Below are 20335 nucleotides of genomic sequence, written 5' to 3' on the forward strand. Positions count from 1 at the left end.
AATTTCTCATCCTAGACTGTAGGCTAATCATACAGCACTTTAAAAATTGTTTCAGTTTCTTAACTGGTGGTACCTACTAAGTCTTTTTTTTCTTTAGAAAAACATCCTAATCACTGACCCCTGCTAAATGGTAGTCATTAAATCCAAGCAACCTAAGGCTTAGCTAGGGTATAAATATTTGCGTAAGGTATCTCTTACCTGTAGTTATGATGCTCTCTCTTGTCTCTTTCCTTACTGATGCCTTATGTGTCTTCACTTTCCTTTCCAAAAGACCCCTTTGCCCCGTCTGAAGGTAGTGCAGAGGCTGCACCTGAGCTGGACCTCTTTGCAATGAAGCCACCTGAGACCAGTGTTCCTGTAGTTACCCCTACAGCTAGCACAGCCCCTCCGGTTCCCGCAACTGCTCCTTCTCCTGCTCCCACCGTTGCAGCTGCCACTGCTGCCACTACCGCTGCCGCCGCTGCCACCACTACCACCACCTCTGCTGCCACCACCACCACCACTGCTCCTCCTGCTCTAGATATCTTTGGTGGTAATTTTTTGTTGTTGTTGTTGTCGAACTCTTTCCATCTGATGAATTCTGGTCCTTGAAATGTACTGCATACGCAGCTGTTACTACTGCATGAATACTGTGTAATTAAATGGTTCTCTAGAAACCATTTGCTGCTTAACTCAGACTTCTGCAAAGTGCTAATTCAGAACTGGGAAAGTGATGAAGTTTCAGGCTTGTTTTTCAAGTTGAGTAAAAACATGTGTGTTCTTGATCTTAGATTTGTTTGAGTCTGCTCCTGAAGTCACTGTAGCGCCTAAGCCAGATGCTGCTCCTAGCATAGACCTGTTTGGTACAGGTAAACCCAAAGCAAACCTTTTTTTTTTTTTTTTCCGTTTAGTTTCCTTAGATATTTTCATGATTAAGCTCTTTGTACTCACTTCTGCTCCTGAAGTCACTGTAGCGTCTAAGCCAGATGCTGCTCCTAGCATAGACCTATTTGGTACAGGTAAACCCAAAGCAAACCTTTTTTTTTTTTTTCCGTTTAGTTTCCTTAGATATTTTCATGATTAAGCTCTTTGTACTCACCTGTGATAATGCATTTGTTAGATTTTTGACTTTGATTTCAGCTTTCTACTACTTACTTCTACTTGATTTTGGTTTGTTTCACTTTTGGAAGATGCTTTCTCCTCTCCACCACAAGGGGCCTCTCCTGTGCCTGAGAGTTCTCTCACTGCTGACCTCTTATCTGGTGAGTGCTTTGCCGCGGTCAAGCCTTCGAGATGTCCGGTGGTGGGCGTTATGTGTGGAGAGGCGGATACAACATGTGGGTTTGTCTTGAGTTCTTTTAAACTCAAAATTTACTTTTTAAAAAAAAATCTTACTTTTTGGCCCATCATCATCTGATGAGGGTTAATATTTCAATTTAGAGGCTGATGAAAAGAAAAAACTTCATTTCACGCTAAAACCTCTGACCTCAAGGAGTCAAATTTTATTTTGTTCTGGAAAGTATGCATGTAAAAGTCCATTTGCTTTATCCACTCCTTAACTGTTAAGAGTGTCTACGATCTTCCTGCCTGGAGTTAACCATGAAATCTCAAGATGCCATTTGTCAAGGCTCATGGTTTCATTTTCCTTTGAGTGACATGCACTTTCTCCTGTTGTGTGCTTCACTGCAGTGGACACATTTGCAGCACCATCTCCTGCAACCACTGCCTCTCCAGCAAAGGTGGATTCTTCAGGTGTGATAGACCTTTTTGGGGGTGCGTATGTCTCCTCCTTCGATACTTAAGGAATTTTTTTCCCCTTCAGAACAGTTTTCAAATCTTCTGTTTCATTATTTTTCATCATTTTTTCTTTTGACCATGTGAAGTTCTTCCATCTCTTAAATGTAAACTTACGCTTTTAAGATCTTTTCCGTCTCTTTGCCATCATCATCTTCAGCCTCATCCGTTCATCATAACTTTCAATGCATGACCTAACAAAGCCAGACAACCTTTCATTTGAAGTCTTTGTGTTTGCAACTTTTTGTTGGTAGAATCACCTGATTGGAATTTCCTTCTGCTGCTCTTTCTTAGTGATACTAATCTGTTGGCTAAATCAACATTTCTAAGTTCTTAAAAGCAATATAAACATGAGCTAGCTAACTTAGAATTGAAAACAACCCAGTCAAAACTGAAAGCATAAGCTCTAGATGGACCACATGATTCTGTAGGGTTTATTTATGTTGAGTTTAATGTTTTAAAATTCTTCCAGATAATGTATTCTCCTTATTCTTTGTATGTTATCAGAAGGCGGGGAGATGTACTGAATTAACTCCTTAATTTGGATGACACATCCAAAGTCTTTTGTTACCAGTGAATTTACAGGAAAAAGGTCTGAAGTGATTTCTTCATAAATACCTATAGATGTGTATGGCTTTGGGCTAAAATACATCCTTAGCAAGTACAACCCATATTAATTACCTCCTGTACATTTAAGCATTGTGGTATATACCATGATGGGTACGTGAGGAGTACAAAAATGTCACAGTCCCTGACACTTGGGGGCTCAAAACTTGTACCAAATAAACACTGAACCTTGATATATATGCACAAGTAAGGTTGCTGTAGCTGCTGCTGCTTGAATTAAGTTTATTAAAATTTTGACAAGTTTAATAGAATTATAAATTGGATATTTCTATTTTATTATGTTTTGGTAAAAATTTTAAAACGTTAATCATGTTTCAATAGATGGCAGGATTTAGTCCAAAAGTTTTATTCTTTAAAAAAGAAAAAATAATTCTCCTAATCTTACAAAGAGGTGTTAATTCTTAAATATTTTAGAGCACTTTTTGAGGAAACAAACTGGTCAGAGCATAATTCAACTTATACAGTTATTTCACATACCCACAGGAGACAAGCTCATCATACAGTGTCATGTCTGTGCATTTCTCTGCATAACACTTAAGTGACTTACTGTACTTATTGTTTACACTCTCTTTTTTGCTGCATAATGGATAATGGATAGATGCATTTGGAAGTAGTGCTTCTGAAGCCCAACCTGCACCTCAGGCTGCTTCTAGTTCATCAGCATCGGCAGACCTACTAGCTGGTAATTAATTAAATTAAAATAAAATGGTATTTTGTAGAAATTAAATTTGGATATATTTTCATAAGTAACAGACATTGCATAAATTGCAGGGTGAATGTTTTCTTCTCCTTTCAAGACATGAAATTGAAAAATAAGACCTTGTATTGTAGAGAGTTAATTATTTCCCAGGATTTTATGAAATTAGTCTTAAAATCAGAGTTGTATACAAGCTACCCCTGTGGCTTCTTGTGTGCTCTTCATCTGCCTTACTTCCAGTCAACGTGTTTCTTTTTGTTTATTAAAAAGGTAATATGCCTATTTAGCAATTTTTATCTTGTAATGCCTATGCCCATCTTTTTTTTTTTTCAAAGGAGTTTGTGGGGAAATGCACAATGATGTTTGATAATTGGTTTTGTAATATATAAATCAGTGCAGGAGAAACTGTTAATTTCTACCATTGGTTTGAAGCTGCTGTTACATATGCCAATTTTTAAACAAGTTGATCATTTTTTATCTGAAAACTGATGGGAGTGGTTCCAGTTTAACAGGCCAGAGTATGGAATAGATTGACACAATTTGCCGAGGATTATTGTTTATCACCAGAACAGTATAGATGAGATAAAAGAAGAGTTCAAGGACTCCAAGACAGTAAAAGCTCAGTACAGGTTGAGTATCCCTTATCCAAAATGCTTGGGAACAGAAGTATTTCAAATTTTGGAATTTTTTTGGATTTTGGAGCATTTGCATATACAAAATCAGTTGAGCATCCCATATCCAAAATCTGAAATCAGAAATGCTCCAAGGAGCATTTTCTTTGAGTGTCATGTTGACATTCAGAAGTTTCAGATTTTTGGATTAGTGATGCTCAACAAAATATTGAGCAAAGGGCAAGACAAAATGTACTTAATGATAGCCAGATCTAGACATTATTATTTTTATAGGCTAAACATTTGCCAGTTGTAAGAACACAGTAATAAGTTCAAGTTTAGCAGCAGCATCACAGAAGCTTTCGACACTCAGATGTAGCTTCCAGTCACCACAAGGGATGTATTTTGGTCCTAAGATTGACAAGGGGCTGATGACAGCATGGGTCACATCAGCACAGAGAAGCCACCACATCTGGAGTCTCTCAACTTAAATACCTTCCTAGCCATATAGCCCTTGGGAAGGTAAGAGACTACTTCCCATTTCTTAGTGTAGCTGTAGTCCATAAATTACCAGTTATACAATGCATAATCTTGACACCAGGTACAGCGTGCTAAGGAGCATTCATTCCTATGTTAGTAATGAGTAATGGCAGATCCTAAAGGACCTTCACCAACCTTCAGAGTTGTAGGAAGTTTGACTTGAGGTCATATCTTTCCTCAAGAAGCTGGGAGAAGTCATCACAGCCCAAGAGTTAACATTTCCTTCTATCAGTGGTTCAGACTGGTTAGGTAGCAGTCTTTCCCAGGGTCAGTGGCGTTCTTTTGTGTCTTTCCCATCCCTTCTAGCCTGCCTTGATCAAATGTGACACTCTTGTATGCTAAGTTCACTCATGCCAGTGACTGCCAGCTGGTTTTTTCTTGAATGATGAAGAACCATGGCCAACCATGATGTCTTCGTAGACTTGGAAGCTACAAATATGATAAGAGGCAATGCACTTAACGTGACCATAGCTGGTTACTTGGGAAAAAAAACTGCTTGCTTGCCTGGTTTTTCTCCTGGCTTAGATATTCTTCATAGCAGCTTCAAACTGGCCACAGAAACTTTCAAGCTCTTGCTAAACCAATTATCTTAATTCACATTTTCAAGGTTCAGCCATAAGATTTTAATAGGCCACAGATATAGCACAGTTTTAAATGTCTATTTGGGGGAACCATGACCTTGTTAATTTTAAAATGAGATTACTGATTACAGGCCTTTTGCTTTGAAGTTATAATTAAGGTTGAAATGGGATATGAAATAAAATAATCTGGCTTTGGGCAGAATTCTAAGTCTTTCTTTTTCTCCTGGGTATCTCCTCACCTGCCACAGATCCCAAAAAGAGGTTTGACTCTCAGTGAGAGTCATAAGAAGAAAAGTTGTGTGTTAACGTTGTGTGTTGTGTACACTTTCTTATTTCTCTGTTTTTTCTATTTAAATAAATTACTATTTAATTTAAATAGATGTTAATGAGTTTTAAAGTCTAGTTTGCTTTCAAAACAATTCTTATAACTTACATACATATATGTACATATATATATATGTACATATATGTATGTAAGTTATAAGAATTGTTTTGAAAGCAAACTAGACTTTAAAACTCATTAACATCTATTTAAATTAAATAGTAATTTATTTAAATAGAAAAAACAGAGAAATAAGAAAGTGTACACAACACACAACGTTAACACACAACTTTTCTTCTTATGACTCTCACTGAGAGTCAAACCTCTTTTTGGGATCTGTGGCAGGTGAGGAGATACCCATTTACTTTCACTTTATGTCCTGATGTAAGAAATTTTAAATTACTTCTAATTTTTGAAGGTCTTAATTTTGGGAGCCAGTTATTCAAACTTCCCTCTGTTTTGCTTACAGAAAAACATTCTTTGTACTTGTTTAAGCACCAAAGCCTCAGGAAGTCATGTAATCACTAAAAAAAAATCATGCAATATTAATAGAATTCTATCTGAGCTAGGAGCAACTTTCCTTGCACAAAAAACAAACAAAAAAAACCCTTAAAATTAAAAAACCCTGCTGATATACACAATATAAAATCATGGTCACATTTACATATGTAATGTTTTTACATTATCCATACATTTTTATTCAATGAATATCAAGTTGAACAAATATTTCGGGCACTGTGTTATTATGGTAATTTGCAGTGAAGCTTAGCACTACATTGTACTTGTATTTGTATTTATGTAAGGAGGGGATCAGCTAAGTCCAATCTATTGAAATAAAGAGGGGGCCGGCCCGGTGGCGCACTGCGCTAGTGCGCCGCTTGGGAAGCGTGGCGGTGCTCCCGTCGAGGGTTCGGATCCCACATACAGACCGGTTCCCGCTCACTGGCTGAGCGAGGCGCGGGGGCAACACCGAGGGTTGCGATCCCGTTGCCGGTCCTGGTCCGGTACGGGGGCGACACTGAGGGTTGCGAACCGTTGCCGGACACGGAAAAAGACAAAAAAAAAGAAATAAAGAGGAACATTTTTAAAAAGCAAATCAATGAGCCTAATCATAGATAACAAGCCCCCAAATGTGATCAAGTTCAAAGTAGGAATGTGAACCAAAAAAAAAAAAGAGAGAGAAAGAGTTTTATTTTGTGAAGGATCTAGAATCCTGTATTATTGGCTGTCAGTATAAAACTATTTTGTGAGATAATAAAAAAGAAAAATAATACAAAGACACCATTATGGGAGGTTTAGACTGTCCAAAAGGAACCTTGGTCATTGGACTGGGGTCTCACACCTCATGCCTAAGATTACATTTAAGGAATATACATTTACATGCAAATAATGAGAAAGCAAAAAACATATGGTATGAGTGAATGTTAAATGACTTTTAGAGACTTTAAACCAAAAATTAAGAATCATGTTAAAACTGGGACGAAAGCTTTATCAAAAATTGGTATGTATTTTAAAACTAGAAAACAAAGACTAAATGGATAGTCTCTTTAAAAGACATAACTGTCATTTAAAAACACAGTTATTCTTTTTCATTCAAATTTAGTTCTAGAACTGTCAGATAATACAAATTACAGAATTGAACTGTACCTTAAATATCATCTTAATCTTCTACCCCTTGAGGAAAAATTTCAAGTTCACTGGTGTACCCAACGTAGTGAAATGCGAGAAAATTCTGGAGAAGGCAGCTGTTGTGGCCAGTGAGGACAGACTAAAAAAATAATTGTCAATAAAATAATTTGGTGGGAAGATAGGGAGAGAGAGAGGAAAAGAGGGAGGGAAGAAGGAAGAAAGAAAGAAAACAAAGAAGGATAATTCTCTCCAGGCCTTTGAGGTTACTGGTAGAACACAGACATTATCCACCTCGAAATGGTGTCTGGCTGAAAACTTGAGACTTAAATTTGTAACAAATAAAAAGAAACATTATTTTACATGGTGACGAGTAAAGCTGTCAAACTCTGCTCAAGATATATCAACTGAAAATATAAATGTTTGAAAGATATAGACTGATTCCTGGATGAGAAAGTAAAGGGAAAAAAAAGGATTATTAAGAGATATCAGGTGTTTTGAAGGATATGCCTAACTTATGAGGTTGACATCAAGCAGGACAACCATGTTTTTCCATAATAGACACAATTCTGGGGTGACTGTACCATAAATCTGTGCTAGTATAGGAGTGTGCCACATTCTAACTTTAATTCCAAAGGTAGGGAACAATTTGGGCCTGCCTTATGAGGCCCTGTGTAGTTTTGGATTCATTCTCTTAACCATATTACACCGATGACTTTTCAGCAGAGACACAGAAGTCTTTGGACCGAATTTAAAATACAAAAATCTTCAGTGTGGAATTAAAAACTAACAATTTCCACTAAATGGGAAGGTCTGCCTAGGACCAATTAATTCTATCATCCTGTGTGAGAGTGGGAAGCAATCTGAAAACTGTCAAAATGCACTGAGAATATTATGCCTAAAAATATTGACTATTTCAGATAGATCTTAGTAAGTGGAATGTATTAATAACTGATCGTACCACTGAGTAATTGAAATGACATCATCTTTAGCATAAGGGAGCAAATGTGAGTGTGGGAGGAGTATGTGTGGGAGTGTGTTTATCAGTAGTTTTAAAATTTCACTCTCTTGGCCAAAGTGATAAGACATGTTATAGGGTCTGTGACAGTCAGGTTTGATATATCTCTATCAACAGAACTTCATTAAGTGTGTAGGCTGTTGTCCTTTTGAAAGATATGCTCATAAGACTAATTGTGAAAAGGCAGTATGTCTGCATATGTTTGAGCACCTGAAGATATTTGGATGTTCAGTTATAGTGTATGTAGGTCAGTTCAAATATGACTATAGGACATCCAGAAGGCTACTGATTGTTATCTTGTTTCCAGTTCCAGTCCATAGAACAACTTTGTTAATATAATTTAGAGCATTGTAGAAAGATCAGTGGTTTAGGTTTTCCTGTTATCTCTATTCCAGGGCTCTAAATGTTTCCGTTACTTAACAGGAGTTCCCCAACCTCTTGATTAATATCTGTAATTCTCTTGTTTAGTTCTTCATTTAGAGTGTAGCAATTGATTTTTTTTTTCAAGATAATCAGATGGTCATTTTATATCACTTACTAGCTGTTTAATTATTTTCGATTCATGAGGGCACCTGTTTCATAAGAACTGAGTATAATGGAAAAAAGTTATCCTGCCAAATCTCTGCCAAGTTTATAAATGTATAGGAAGGATACAAATCCAGCATTATTCCTGGATGTGAAAAGAGGCAGTGTAGAACAGTGGTGAAGAGTCCAGGCTCTCTGGATTCCTATGTGCAATCCTGGATCTGGCATTTGCCATTATGTGTCCTTGGAAAAATTATTTACCCTCTCTGACATCACTTTTTCCATCTATTGAACTTCATGGGGTTGTTGTGAGGATTAAATGAGCTAATATGTTTTAGGTTGAACTGTATATAATTGCTTTTTTTGTAGAACCAAAATGGTCAAATATCAACAGCTCATGTGGTTTATAGCATTCAACCTAAAAAATAATTCTTAAAACAGTGCCTGATACTTGGTGAGTCCCATCCCAGTGTTGGCTTTACCTTTCATTTTCTTAGAGAAGGCACTAATTTTTTTTTCAATGAACAATGTTATTTATTCACCTATGAATGTGTTCTTACCATAAAGTAAAACTCAATAGCACCAAGCAGAGAGCCCTGGGAAAACGCACTCTCTTTCCTCTCTCTACTGAACCTTGGCGAGGTGCGTTAACTCTCTTTGAGTCACTACTTCTAGCCATGGAATGATAGGATTGAATCAGGTGATCCGAAGATCCTTTCCAACACTAACATGCTGTGATTTTAGAATAAATTGTCCTTTCCCCGGCCAAGTTTTTAAGAAACTGAGAGTCAAGTGCAACTGTCTGTTCACCTGTAGCAGAGAACCACACCACAGAACAGTTGCCTAAATTTACCACAGCAATATTCCAACGTGAGGTGTGAGAAAATATTCTTCTAAAAATAAGCGTTGAACACAGCCAACAATCTTCCTAAATCCAAAAGGGCCACATCCACAAAAATAATTACTTTTAGCCCATCTTTGCTTCATAATGATATTAGTTCTTATTGATCTGGAGGGTGTCTTTTCTTCGTTAGGGAAAGTTACATGATGCTTATATCATTCAAATACTAAAATCTTTTAAAATAGCCACCATGAACTTTAAAAATAAGTAACAATTGTTCCAAATTGTAATTTTTCCATACTTGTACCAGGAAAGCCTAAACCCATATCACTGTTAATTTCCAGGAATAGCATGACTTGAACATTACTGCCACCTACTTTAGAAAATAGTAACTGGAGAATTTTAGTGGAAGTCATTTTCAAAATTGTGAATTTTTTTTTTATTGAAACATAGTTGATTGTACATATCTGTGGGGTACAGAGTTGAATATCAATACCTGCCTGCAATATGTGATGCTCAAATCAGGATAATTAATATATTCAACAATATATAATGTAATCGTTTTTCATGGACCTTTATTATGCAGACAGTTTGTGAAGATGACGACGTGGCTAGATTTGAAAGGAATATATACCCAAACTGTATACAAGAAAGACTTCTGGCAGTGTATATTCAACAATATATAATGTAATCGTTTTTCATGGACCTTTATTATGCAGACAGTTTGTGAAGATGATGACGTGGCTAGATTTGAAAGGAATATATACCCAAACTGTATACAAGAAAGACTTCTGGCAGTAATAAATTCTTTTATAATAGAACATCATCCAGTGTGTTATTAAGAAATCACTTCCCTCATAGGTTGCATATTTTTATACAGAAGAAATACAGAGTGACCTTTTCTGCTTCTTTCTGTTGATTGGAAGAAATGATTTGCTTCCATCCTTCAAAGGATAAATATTTTATTTGAGGTTGGGATATTTTATAGTAGTCTTTGATTTCTCCTCACCTTTTATATTCAAAAGGGTCCTTCATTTAATAAACATTAATTCAGTATTTTTGGTACTATGTGAATATTAGTGGAAAAGACAAGAAAAGTTTCTGACCCGAAAAAGCCATCCCTGGGGTTGGGGTTTAGTTGGGGGTGGGGGTGTGGATAAAGATGTTCGATGGGGGTAGGATGGAGCTTTGTACCAAGTGCTCAAGATACTTGGTGTGTACTTTGATGTGTGGGTGGGGGGTTGCTGCTGGTAGCAGTGGATAACAGTATAAGAGCAAGGAAGTCCTCCCAAGCAGGCATCTGACACTGAGTGGTGAATTACAGTCAAAGCCTAGTTTACAAAAATGGGGACGGGGCAGTGGGCAGAAGGTTCTAATTGCTATACAAAGGAATTTGTATTATATGAATCTGAAAGTTATGGGAAGCCAGTGAAAGATTTTAGAGAACTTTGTCAACATTTTCCACTCAGAAGGATCACTCTGGCTGTACCACAGAGACTAGATCAGCAGAGCTCCAGAATAGAGACAGGACGTCCCCCCTGGTGACTTTATGAATCCTGAGAGCAGTGTTAGAGGGGCCTGCACTTGGCGGTAGCTACGATGGAGCTAGTACATGTATGAAAGACATGAGGGAGGATTTGATGTGTGTTTTTTCTGATTTGTATTTTATTATAATACTAAGCCAATGTTTGCAACTAAACATTTTCTAACTACCTGGTATTGTGATTTAAAGAAACATAAAATTTCAATGTAATGACAAGAATTTTCTGAATTTTAACCCTAGTGATACTTTTTGTGCTTTATGTATGCCATAGTAATAATAGATTTGGTTGCCACAGGTTCTCTTGATATGGGTATATGTAAATATTCTTATGTGTCCTCTTATTTCTAATTAAATTAAATCTTTTATTAATACATGACAGATATCAAGATACTTGAAGAACTTTATAAAAATAAACTTCCCTGGTTTCATTGACTGCTAATCTACATGCATTCAATTCCTTTTCGATTTTCCATAGCTTTTTCTGATTCTGTTCTTATGGCCTTTGCCTACCTTTAGTTATTTCTGCTTATATTCTTCTGGAACTTTTTTTTTCAGGATTTGGGGGTTCTTTCATGGCCCCCTCTCCATCACCAGTGACTCCAGCTCAGAATAACCTGCTACAGCCCAATTTTGAAGCAGCTTTTGGAACAACGCCTTCAACTTCTAGCAGCAGCTCCTTTGATCCATCAGGTAAGGCAGTAATTTTCAAACATACTTTTCATTTGTTCTGATAATAAAACACACCACCTAAGGTTAGTAGGTTCTCAGGAATTTACAACAAGCAAATATTAAGTGTTAACCGCGTTTTAAAACTTTAATCAGTCTCTCAATCTGTAAGTTAAGTTAAAATTTCCAGTACATTTTGGTAGCTTCAAGAATAACCTGCAATCCTTTCTGTGTTTCTGTTTTTTATTTTTAGCAGAAATCTAAGTTAAAACACACACCGTCTATTTGCATGAGCTTACATACACGATTTAGAGATGGCTAAGGGAAAACAAATACTTTGTACTAAATTGTTGTCCAGGATCTGAGTATGTGGACACTCTCACTGCTGTTTGCTTACACCCTCTGAAGCTTGCATGGCCCTCAGTTTTATGAAGTTGAGACACAAATAGTATTCTTTGCCTGCCTTTAACCTTTCATCACTGCTGTCGTTTTGTTTGTATTCTCTTCCATTCTACTCTTCCCATGCTGGGTCCTTACTACAAATTTTCAATTGGTGAGTTTTTGGCAATTAAATGTGTTTCAGAAACACCCTAAGTATATCTTCTGCCTGACAATTTGGTTGCTTCTATTGCCAGTGCCTAATTAAATGCTGTCCTTTTTCACTTTAGAATTATTGTATAGTAGTGTTGATGGTAGATATGCATAGTTTTTTGATGAAATTTAACAATCACAAAGTTTTTGACATAGGTAAGATATTAGTAATATCTTACGGAAATACTATGAGTCTGCATTTTGAGTGGTCTTTCTGTATTTTAGGAACTGAACAAGTGGTGATTCATCATACGGTGATCAGGAACCATCTATGATGGCATGTGATTCCTAATACTTAAAATAGTGTTTAATTTAATTGTAGAGAGAAAAAAAATCTAAGTTCTTACTTCTAAAATATGATCAACTATTTTTCAGACACTTATTACTAGGTGCTGACCATTAGATCAGGTTTTGTTTTGACATTAATTTTGTAGGAAACTAGGAGATTCAGTCTTCTTCTCTCATTTAAGAATTGTTTTAAAAGTAAGCATGTTAGGTTTTCAGAGTAAATCATTTAGCCTTTGCTATAAATCACTACTGTTTTGAATAAAAGTGTTTTAGTGATTGTTTAATAGGAATAGCAATGGCTACCACTTATCTGAATGCCTATATAGAGCAAGCATTATAATAAACACGTGTCATATATTATCTAATTTAATCTTCATTTATTAGTGGTACTCTCCCCATTTACAGATGAGAAAAAGTTCAGAGAGTAACTTTCTCAAAGTCACACAGCTAGTGAGACATGCAGCTGAATTGGGATCCTATTCTAACTGCAAAGTCTGTGCTCTTTCCTGTGCATTATACAGATTTTTTTCCCATCTTTGTTCATGTTCATTAGTATTTCCATACTTTATGAGTAGACATATGCAGACATGTTCTTTTTGGAGTTATAGTTTGAAAAGTGTAAATCACATGCCTTCTAAGATTGTATATTCACTTGTTTCCATAGTTTCCCAAAAGACAATTTCACTTTAATTTTGCATATTTTTAAAAATTATTCTGAGCCTGGTCTATTTGATTTCCAGTGTTTGATGGTCTAGGTGATCTTCTGATGCCAACCATGGCACCAGCTGGGCAGCCTGCACCTGTCTCAATGGTACCACCCAGTCCCGCAATGGCAGCCAGCAAAGCCCTTGGGAGTGATCTTGATTCATCTCTTGCCAGCTTAGTAGGCAGTGAGTAATCTAATTTTCTTTAACTGAAGCATATGTGAGTTGGGTTATTTCTCTATATTTTTTTACATGTTTTGTTTCTGGATTCACTTATGGGTAAGCTTATCAAGGAGTAGATAGAAATATTTAGTGCTCTACCCAGTGTAGTTCCTTAAAAGGTAAACAGTTGCTATGCATTGTCTCACAAGCAGTACCCATGCCATTTTTAATCTAGATTACCAAAGGTATAATTAGGGAGCATATACAAGTATGAAATCAATTGCATTATGTGTAATAAGTACTTAATTTTCTATTTTATTTTGAAATAAGAACATAGAATCACTTACATTAAACACAGTATACTTTCAAATTGAATATCCAACTGAGTTTCAGTTATTCATTCAACAAATATTTATTGAGTACCAGGCATTCTTCCAAGCTCTAAAGATAAACCAGTGAACAAAACAGACAAAAATTTCTGCTCTTATGGTTCCCTGGAAAGGCAGAGACAAACATTAAACATTTTAAAATACATCAATTCTATATTTCGTTAGATCAAGTTCCATGGGGGAAAAACAGACAGACCAAGGGAAATTGGAAGTTCTGCAGGGTAGGAATTAGAGTAAGCCTCACCAAGAAGGTAAAATTTCAGCAAAGATTTGAAGGTAAAGGAGTGAACTATGTGGCTATCTGAAGAAAAACATTTGCAGGCAAAGAAATTGTCGGTGCAAAGGCATTGGGGCAGAAGATTGCCAGCAGATTCAAGGAACATCAAGGAGACTGGTGCCTGTGGAAGGAAGCCTGGCAGTTCCTCAAAATGTTAAACCACATGACTCAGCAGTTCTGCTCCTAGGCATATAGGGTGGAAGTGAAAATATATATCCACACAAAAACTTGTTCATGAATGTTCATAGCATCATTATTCGCAATAGTTGGAAAGTGGAAACAACCTTAATGCCCATCAGTTGCTGAGTATATCCATATAATGGAGTATTGTTTGGCAACAAAAGGAATAAATTACTGATACATGCTACAACATAGATCTACCATGAAGACATTATGCTAAGTGAAAGAAGTCTGTCTCAAAAGACCACATGTTATATGATTCCCTTTATATGAAATGTCCAGAATAGGCAAATGCATAGAGACAGGAAGTAGATTAGAGGCTGCCAGGGAGTGAGGGAAGAGGAATGATTATTAATGGGTACAGGGTTTCTTTTTGTGGTGATGAAAATGTTCTTAAATTGATTTGTTGTATAACTCTGTGAACATACTAAAACCATTGAATTGCACACCTTAAATGGGTGAATTTTATGGCATGTGAATTATATCTCAATAAAGATGTTTTTAAAAATGCTTCTCACTGTTAGCTGAGGCTTCTGTTGAGACTGTACTGCAGTCTTGCCAGATCAGAATTCCTTCTCTTCTCTTCCACAATAAAACTCTTGCTTGCTAATCTCGATCTCCCTAGGGACTTGGCCTGCAACGGAACCCCATGCTCCCAGCTTAGCATTTCCATCTGCCCCAGAAATGAGAGAAGGGATTCACGTATACCTGTCTAAGACACATTGCTGCTTTTTCGCCTTTTCACATAAGCAGGCATAAATATTTGGTTTAGCTTTTTAATTGTTTAATACACATAGATTTAGTTTTTTAGTCTAATTGAAAAATAAATTTTAAAAATACATTTTCTTTGCCTTTTAAAAACAAAGACTAAAATTATGTGTAATCATTCCTGTATTTGGTATTCAGTTAATATACACCTTATTCTATTTTGTAATGCCAAAATTTGGAGAGAAATAATTACATCATCCTCTAACATATCAGCTCTGCACCTGATTAAGGCCTTTATACTGGCTGTTGCTCAGACTAGAAACTCCTCCACCAGATCTCTGCTCGGCTTTACACACATCTCACCTTCTCTGTGAAGCCTTCCCAAGCACTCTATTTAATACTACCTGTTCCCTTACTCTCATCCTACCCCTCTGACCTCCCCCTCATCTTGCTCTTTCTTTTCATTTTTCCATAGGCTTTCCATTATCACCTTCTAGCAGCCTATATAATTTAATTTTTCTATTATCTTACTGTTTATTATCTGTCTCACACAATTACAATGCAAGTTTCTCCAGGATAGTGATCTTTGAGTATTTTCCTCACTAATATGTTCCACCTGCCTAGAACAGTGCCTGGCATATATAGAGTCTCAATTTTCTCCAGGATAGTGATCTTTGAGTATTTTCCTCACTAATATGTTCCACCTGCCTAGAACAGTGCCTGGCATATATAGAGGCTCAATAAATATTTGCCAAAGTAATAAATGAATGGAGATTAGAAAAGAATGATTAAGCCAGCTGTGTCAGGCATTCCCAAGACCATCCCCACATTCACAGATTCACTAGAAGGACTCATGGGACTCAGCATGCTGTTGTACTCACAGTTAAGTCTCAATAAATATTTGCCAAAGTAATAAATGAATGGAGATTAGAAAAGAATGATTAAGCCAGCTGTGTCAGGCATTCCCAAGACCATCCCGACATTCACAGATTCACTAGAAGGACTCATGGGACTCAGCATGCTGTTGTACTCACAGTTAAGATTTATTACAGTAGCATAGTAAAGATACACAGCGGGATCACAAGGGGAAAAGACACAGACAGAGTCTGGAGCCCACCTACAGATTTACTTATGCTCTTTCTTTCGCCACGAGGAGAGCACACTCTTCCCCCAGCATCAAACATGCCGCAACATGTGTGAGATGTTTCTGCCCAGTGACACCCTTCAGAGATTCAGGTCCCAGGGTTTTTACTGAACATTGATCACATAGGCACTCTCGGCTTGGCATGAACCAAAATTCTGGACTCGTAGAAGGAAAATAGGTACTCAGCATAAACCACAAACAAACGGTGTAGCACAGTGAGCCACACGTATCACTTAGGGAAAGTTTTATCTCAGTGTAGAGAACCGCTTCCTAGCCAAGCTCCCAGACGCCAGTCTCACAGGCCTTCCTAAGATAGCAGCCTCAAGCCTGCTATGTTTACTCTTTTCTAGACACCAGTTGACATTAAAATGTGACCCTTAATCCTAACATGAAGTAAAAGAAAAATTTTAAATTTATGGCTATGTTTCCTAATATACTTTTGTTTTGTTTTGTATAACTGAGTGAAGTCATTCCTCGGCAAAATATGGACTTTTGCTAGACCTCTGAGCTTCAGAGACCTTTGATCTTTTAAATGTCATATCATATAAGTGTGTATAGAGGTTTAAGTTCTTTTTTTTTTTCTTTAATCCACTTATAGATCTTGGAATTTCTGGTACCACATCAAAAAAGTAAGTGTTTTAAAATTATCTGGTTTCCTTTGACAATGTATTTGAGACTATCAGACATTGAATTAGAATTACACATTCTCAGGCTAGGTAATTTCAAAATTGGTTTTTATTCCATTGGATTTTTGTTGTTATCCTACTGCAACCTCCAAACTGTTGTTCTGCAATGAAAAGGCATAATCTATTTCAGTCTCCAAGATTGTCGCTAAGTCATATTTAGAAATATTTGGGAATTGTGGTTTGAATATTTTAATAACTTTAAATTCTAGATTCTTTACAATATTCCTAGCTGACATTGATTTTAAATAGTCTTTTGTGAAATTTCTCTTTTAAGGAAGGATAGTAAGAATGAAAAACAATATGCCATTTTTTAGATGTGTATTTTGTCATTGAAATCAGGATGCATTTTGCCACAGATTTTGTCTTACAATCACTGCAAGGGAGGTTGTAGTCATGATATAGTTGTGTTGAACCTTCTAAGATCCAGAAAACACCATCATTAATGACTCTTAAATTTAACAAGATATAGGTATATGGTATTTATGATATACTTGTTTGTAATTTTTTATGAGTGAGGAATTTATTGAATTTTCTGGCATATTTTTCTATTATAGGTGATAGGAAATCCCTGTTATCACTGTGGTCCAAACTCTTAAATGACTTTTTTCAAATGCTTTTAAGGTTTCTTAGATACAATATGGTAAGAATCCTCTGTAAGTTTTAACTTGCTTTCTTTATTACCTCGTGACTCAAACTGCTTCTAAATCCAAATAAAGGAATTCAAAGGAGCCACACACTATTTTTTTTCTGATTTGTATTCTTTGTTTGTTTGTTTTGATTTTAGGGGAGATCTTCAGTGGAATGCTGGAGAGAAAAAGTTGACTGGTGGAGCCAACTGGCAGCCGAAAGTAGCTCCTGCAACATGGTCAGCAGGCGTTCCCCCAAGTGCCCCTTTGGTATGTAGCCATCAGAGGCCAGGGCAGTGCAGACAGTTTGCCAGTTCCCAAGTGTATAGAGCAGGGCATATTTTTGCTTAGCTTTGCTACTGGCATTGTACTTTTTAAAATCCACTTTGAAGAAATATAAGCAGGATACCAAAAATAAAATAAATATACCAAAAATAAAATAAAATTTACCAAAATGAAAATTCCATTGGCTTTATATTTAATAAGTATCATTTTTTAATTTTAAATGTTTTGAAATTGTATTTATGCTTCTTCAATATTAGTAAAATTATGGAAACAGTTTTTCAAAAGCATTTTATGTCATTGATCATTATACATTTTATAATATTCCTTGCCCAAATTTTCTGATTGTCTTAATAAGTAATGAAAACTTTTTTTCTTACCAGAAAGATTGGGCAGTTTTCTATTGTGTAAGTGAAATTTCATTTTAATCACTATCACTTCTGCTCACCATCTTTAAAATTGAAACTACTAACTCCATCTTTTCTATAAGGTTTAAACAGTTTTCATTTCTATATTTTAAATCTCTATTAATGTATTAATACTGCCATTAACTCTGGGAAAGAATATATCACTAGAAATAAAAGGTTAATTATTGCTTTGTGAAATTTGCCAACACAAAAAGGACTTGCTCCCAGGGTGGCAAAATTTACTGTTTTCCTATATATGAGAGTACTTCAAAAAGTTCGTGAAAAAATAGAATTGAAAGATAATATAAACCTTTCCATGAACTTTTTGAAGTACCCTCATATGTCTCATATTCAGCAAAACTACATAAGTCACTGTTTACCAAGCTCACTCATAGTTTTCCACCTTTGCTTACCACCTCCACCCGTCTAAATCATAACGATTTCTAAACCTGTCTTGATATCATTCTTTGCTTGTTGCCTGAATTAACTCACCATCACTCACAACCCCCAGCCAAACAAACATGCCTGTGAGTAAGTTAATATAAATTAAAATATAAGTGGTTTAGACAGATTACATTAAAAATATCCAGGAATTAAATATCTGAGATTTGGAATTTAGAACACATTTTCTTTTAAAGAGTTTTATGGTCATTTTTTTATATGTTAACGGTCTTATAAATAAATAGTTTTTGTAAATGATCAGTTGAAACCAGTCTGAAAAAAAGCCTTTGAATCTTTCTTTGTATTATATAAAAACAGTGCCTAAGAACAATTTTTGTATTTAGCTATAAAATAAAGAGTTTTGTTTTAATTGCTACAAAGGATACTTAGTAGTAAATTACAAACTTCTTTTAAAGTGACCTGTGCCTAGGATGACCATGTAATTTATTTCCAAACCAACANAAAAAATAGAATTGAAAGATAATATAAACCTTTCCATGAACTTTTTGAAGTACCCTCATATGTCTCATATTCAGCAAAACTACATAAGTCACTGTTTACCAAGCTCACTCATAGTTTTCCACCTTTGCTTACCACCTCCACCCGTCTAAATCATAACGATTTCTAAACCTGTCTTGATATCATTCTTTGCTTGTTGCCTGAATTAACTCACCATCACTCACAACCCCCAGCCAAACAAACATGCCTGTGAGTAAGTTAATATAAATTAAAATATAAGTGGTTTAGACAGATTACATTAAAAATATCCAGGAATTAAATATCTGAGATTTGGAATTTAGAACACATTTTCTTTTAAAGAGTTTTATGGTCATTTTTTTATATGTTAACGGTCTTATAAATAAATAGTTTTTGTAAATGATCAGTTGAAACCAGTCTGAAAAAAAGCCTTTTGAATCCAGAATTTGCCACTAAGCAGTACTAATAGTATTAATTAAGTTACAATTTATATATCTAGAAATATTTGGGAATTGTGGTTTAACTATTTTAATAGCTGTGAGTTCTAGATTCGTTCTATAGGAAAATACATTCTGTGCTCAGTCTTGGGTTCTTAACCTGTTTCCTCTGTTCTCCCCACCTGCCCCATGTTTTGCAAGACAGTAGGAAATTCAAGCACTTATATCCTCTGCCTTTGTCGAGGTCACAGTCTGAAAGGACTTAGTTTTAAGAAGTGATTTCTAACAGATAACAATGAGAAAATTACTTATTGTATCTAGATATTTATCACTTTGAATCTTTCTTTGTATTATGTAAAAACAGTGCCTAAGAACAATTTTTGTATTTAGCTATAAAATAAAGAGTTTTGTTTTAATTGCTACAAAGGATACTTAGTAGTAAATTACAAACTTCTTTTAAAGTGACCTGTGCCTAGGATGACCATGTAATTTATTTCCAAACCAACAGTCTTTTGAGGCCGAAAGGGGCTGTAATTATTACCCTGGGACCCTGAGCATTGACTTGTGGCTGGTGGCCCAGATGCTGAGACCATAAACAGGCAGTACTCCTGGCCTGGGGGCTGCACTCCTTTCTTAGGTACAAAAACATTCGAGAGCTTCTATCTTGTTGGCAGGAGGAAGAGAGAGATTCAGTAAATGAAAATAAAATCCCTAAAGAAAGAAAAACCTTCTTCAGAACTTATCTTATAAATCTATTAATGCTACATAGTGACATTAAATGTCAAAATATATATTATCATTGCCAAAGTAAACGAATTAATATTTCTGTTCTTATCTGTACAAGATTTAAGTCTTATGTGCTATTCTGAGAAATTTACACTTCAGTTTTATTAGAAAGAAAGAAAATTCTCAGGTAGAATCTGCACAAATGGGGATTGTTGTGAATGAGGCAACCAAAAGAATGGTTGCCCAGGTTTCTGTTGGGACAGTTTACTCAATAATGAGGCCATTAACCCAAAAAAGGTACGAAGAAGAAGCACTTTAAAAGTAGTTCTAAGTTGGACAACTTCCTCGGCCATCACCCCTCCCCCACCAGAAAAAAAGTTTTTAACTGTATGAAGTTGAGAATTCATCAGTTAATTAATGAATGTTTTACATCTTCAGGA

The 20335-nt window shown here is 35.8% G+C and overlaps 1 protein-coding gene across 1 annotated transcript in view; it reads left to right on the plus strand.

Annotated features, from left to right (window-relative positions):
* SNAP91 (synaptosomal-associated protein, 91kDa) overlaps positions 1 to 20335 on the plus strand; it is an 80976-nt gene that overhangs the window by 43460 nt on the left and 17181 nt on the right. The window contains exons 11-19 of the mRNA XM_008591763.1: positions 272 to 532; positions 771 to 848; positions 1170 to 1241; positions 1669 to 1752; positions 2999 to 3082; positions 11260 to 11394; positions 12990 to 13139; positions 16412 to 16442; positions 17284 to 17395. Coding sequence (XP_008589985.1) covers positions 272 to 532; positions 771 to 848; positions 1170 to 1241; positions 1669 to 1752; positions 2999 to 3082; positions 11260 to 11394; positions 12990 to 13139; positions 16412 to 16442; positions 17284 to 17395 — 1007 coding nt within the window. The remainder of the gene's footprint in view (positions 1 to 271; positions 533 to 770; positions 849 to 1169; positions 1242 to 1668; positions 1753 to 2998; positions 3083 to 11259; positions 11395 to 12989; positions 13140 to 16411; positions 16443 to 17283; positions 17396 to 20335) is intronic.

The sequence above is a fragment of the Galeopterus variegatus genome, unplaced genomic scaffold (assembly GCF_000696425.1).
Source record: "Galeopterus variegatus unplaced genomic scaffold, G_variegatus-3.0.2 Scaffold7269, whole genome shotgun sequence".
Lineage (NCBI taxonomy): Eukaryota > Metazoa > Chordata > Mammalia > Dermoptera > Cynocephalidae > Galeopterus > Galeopterus variegatus.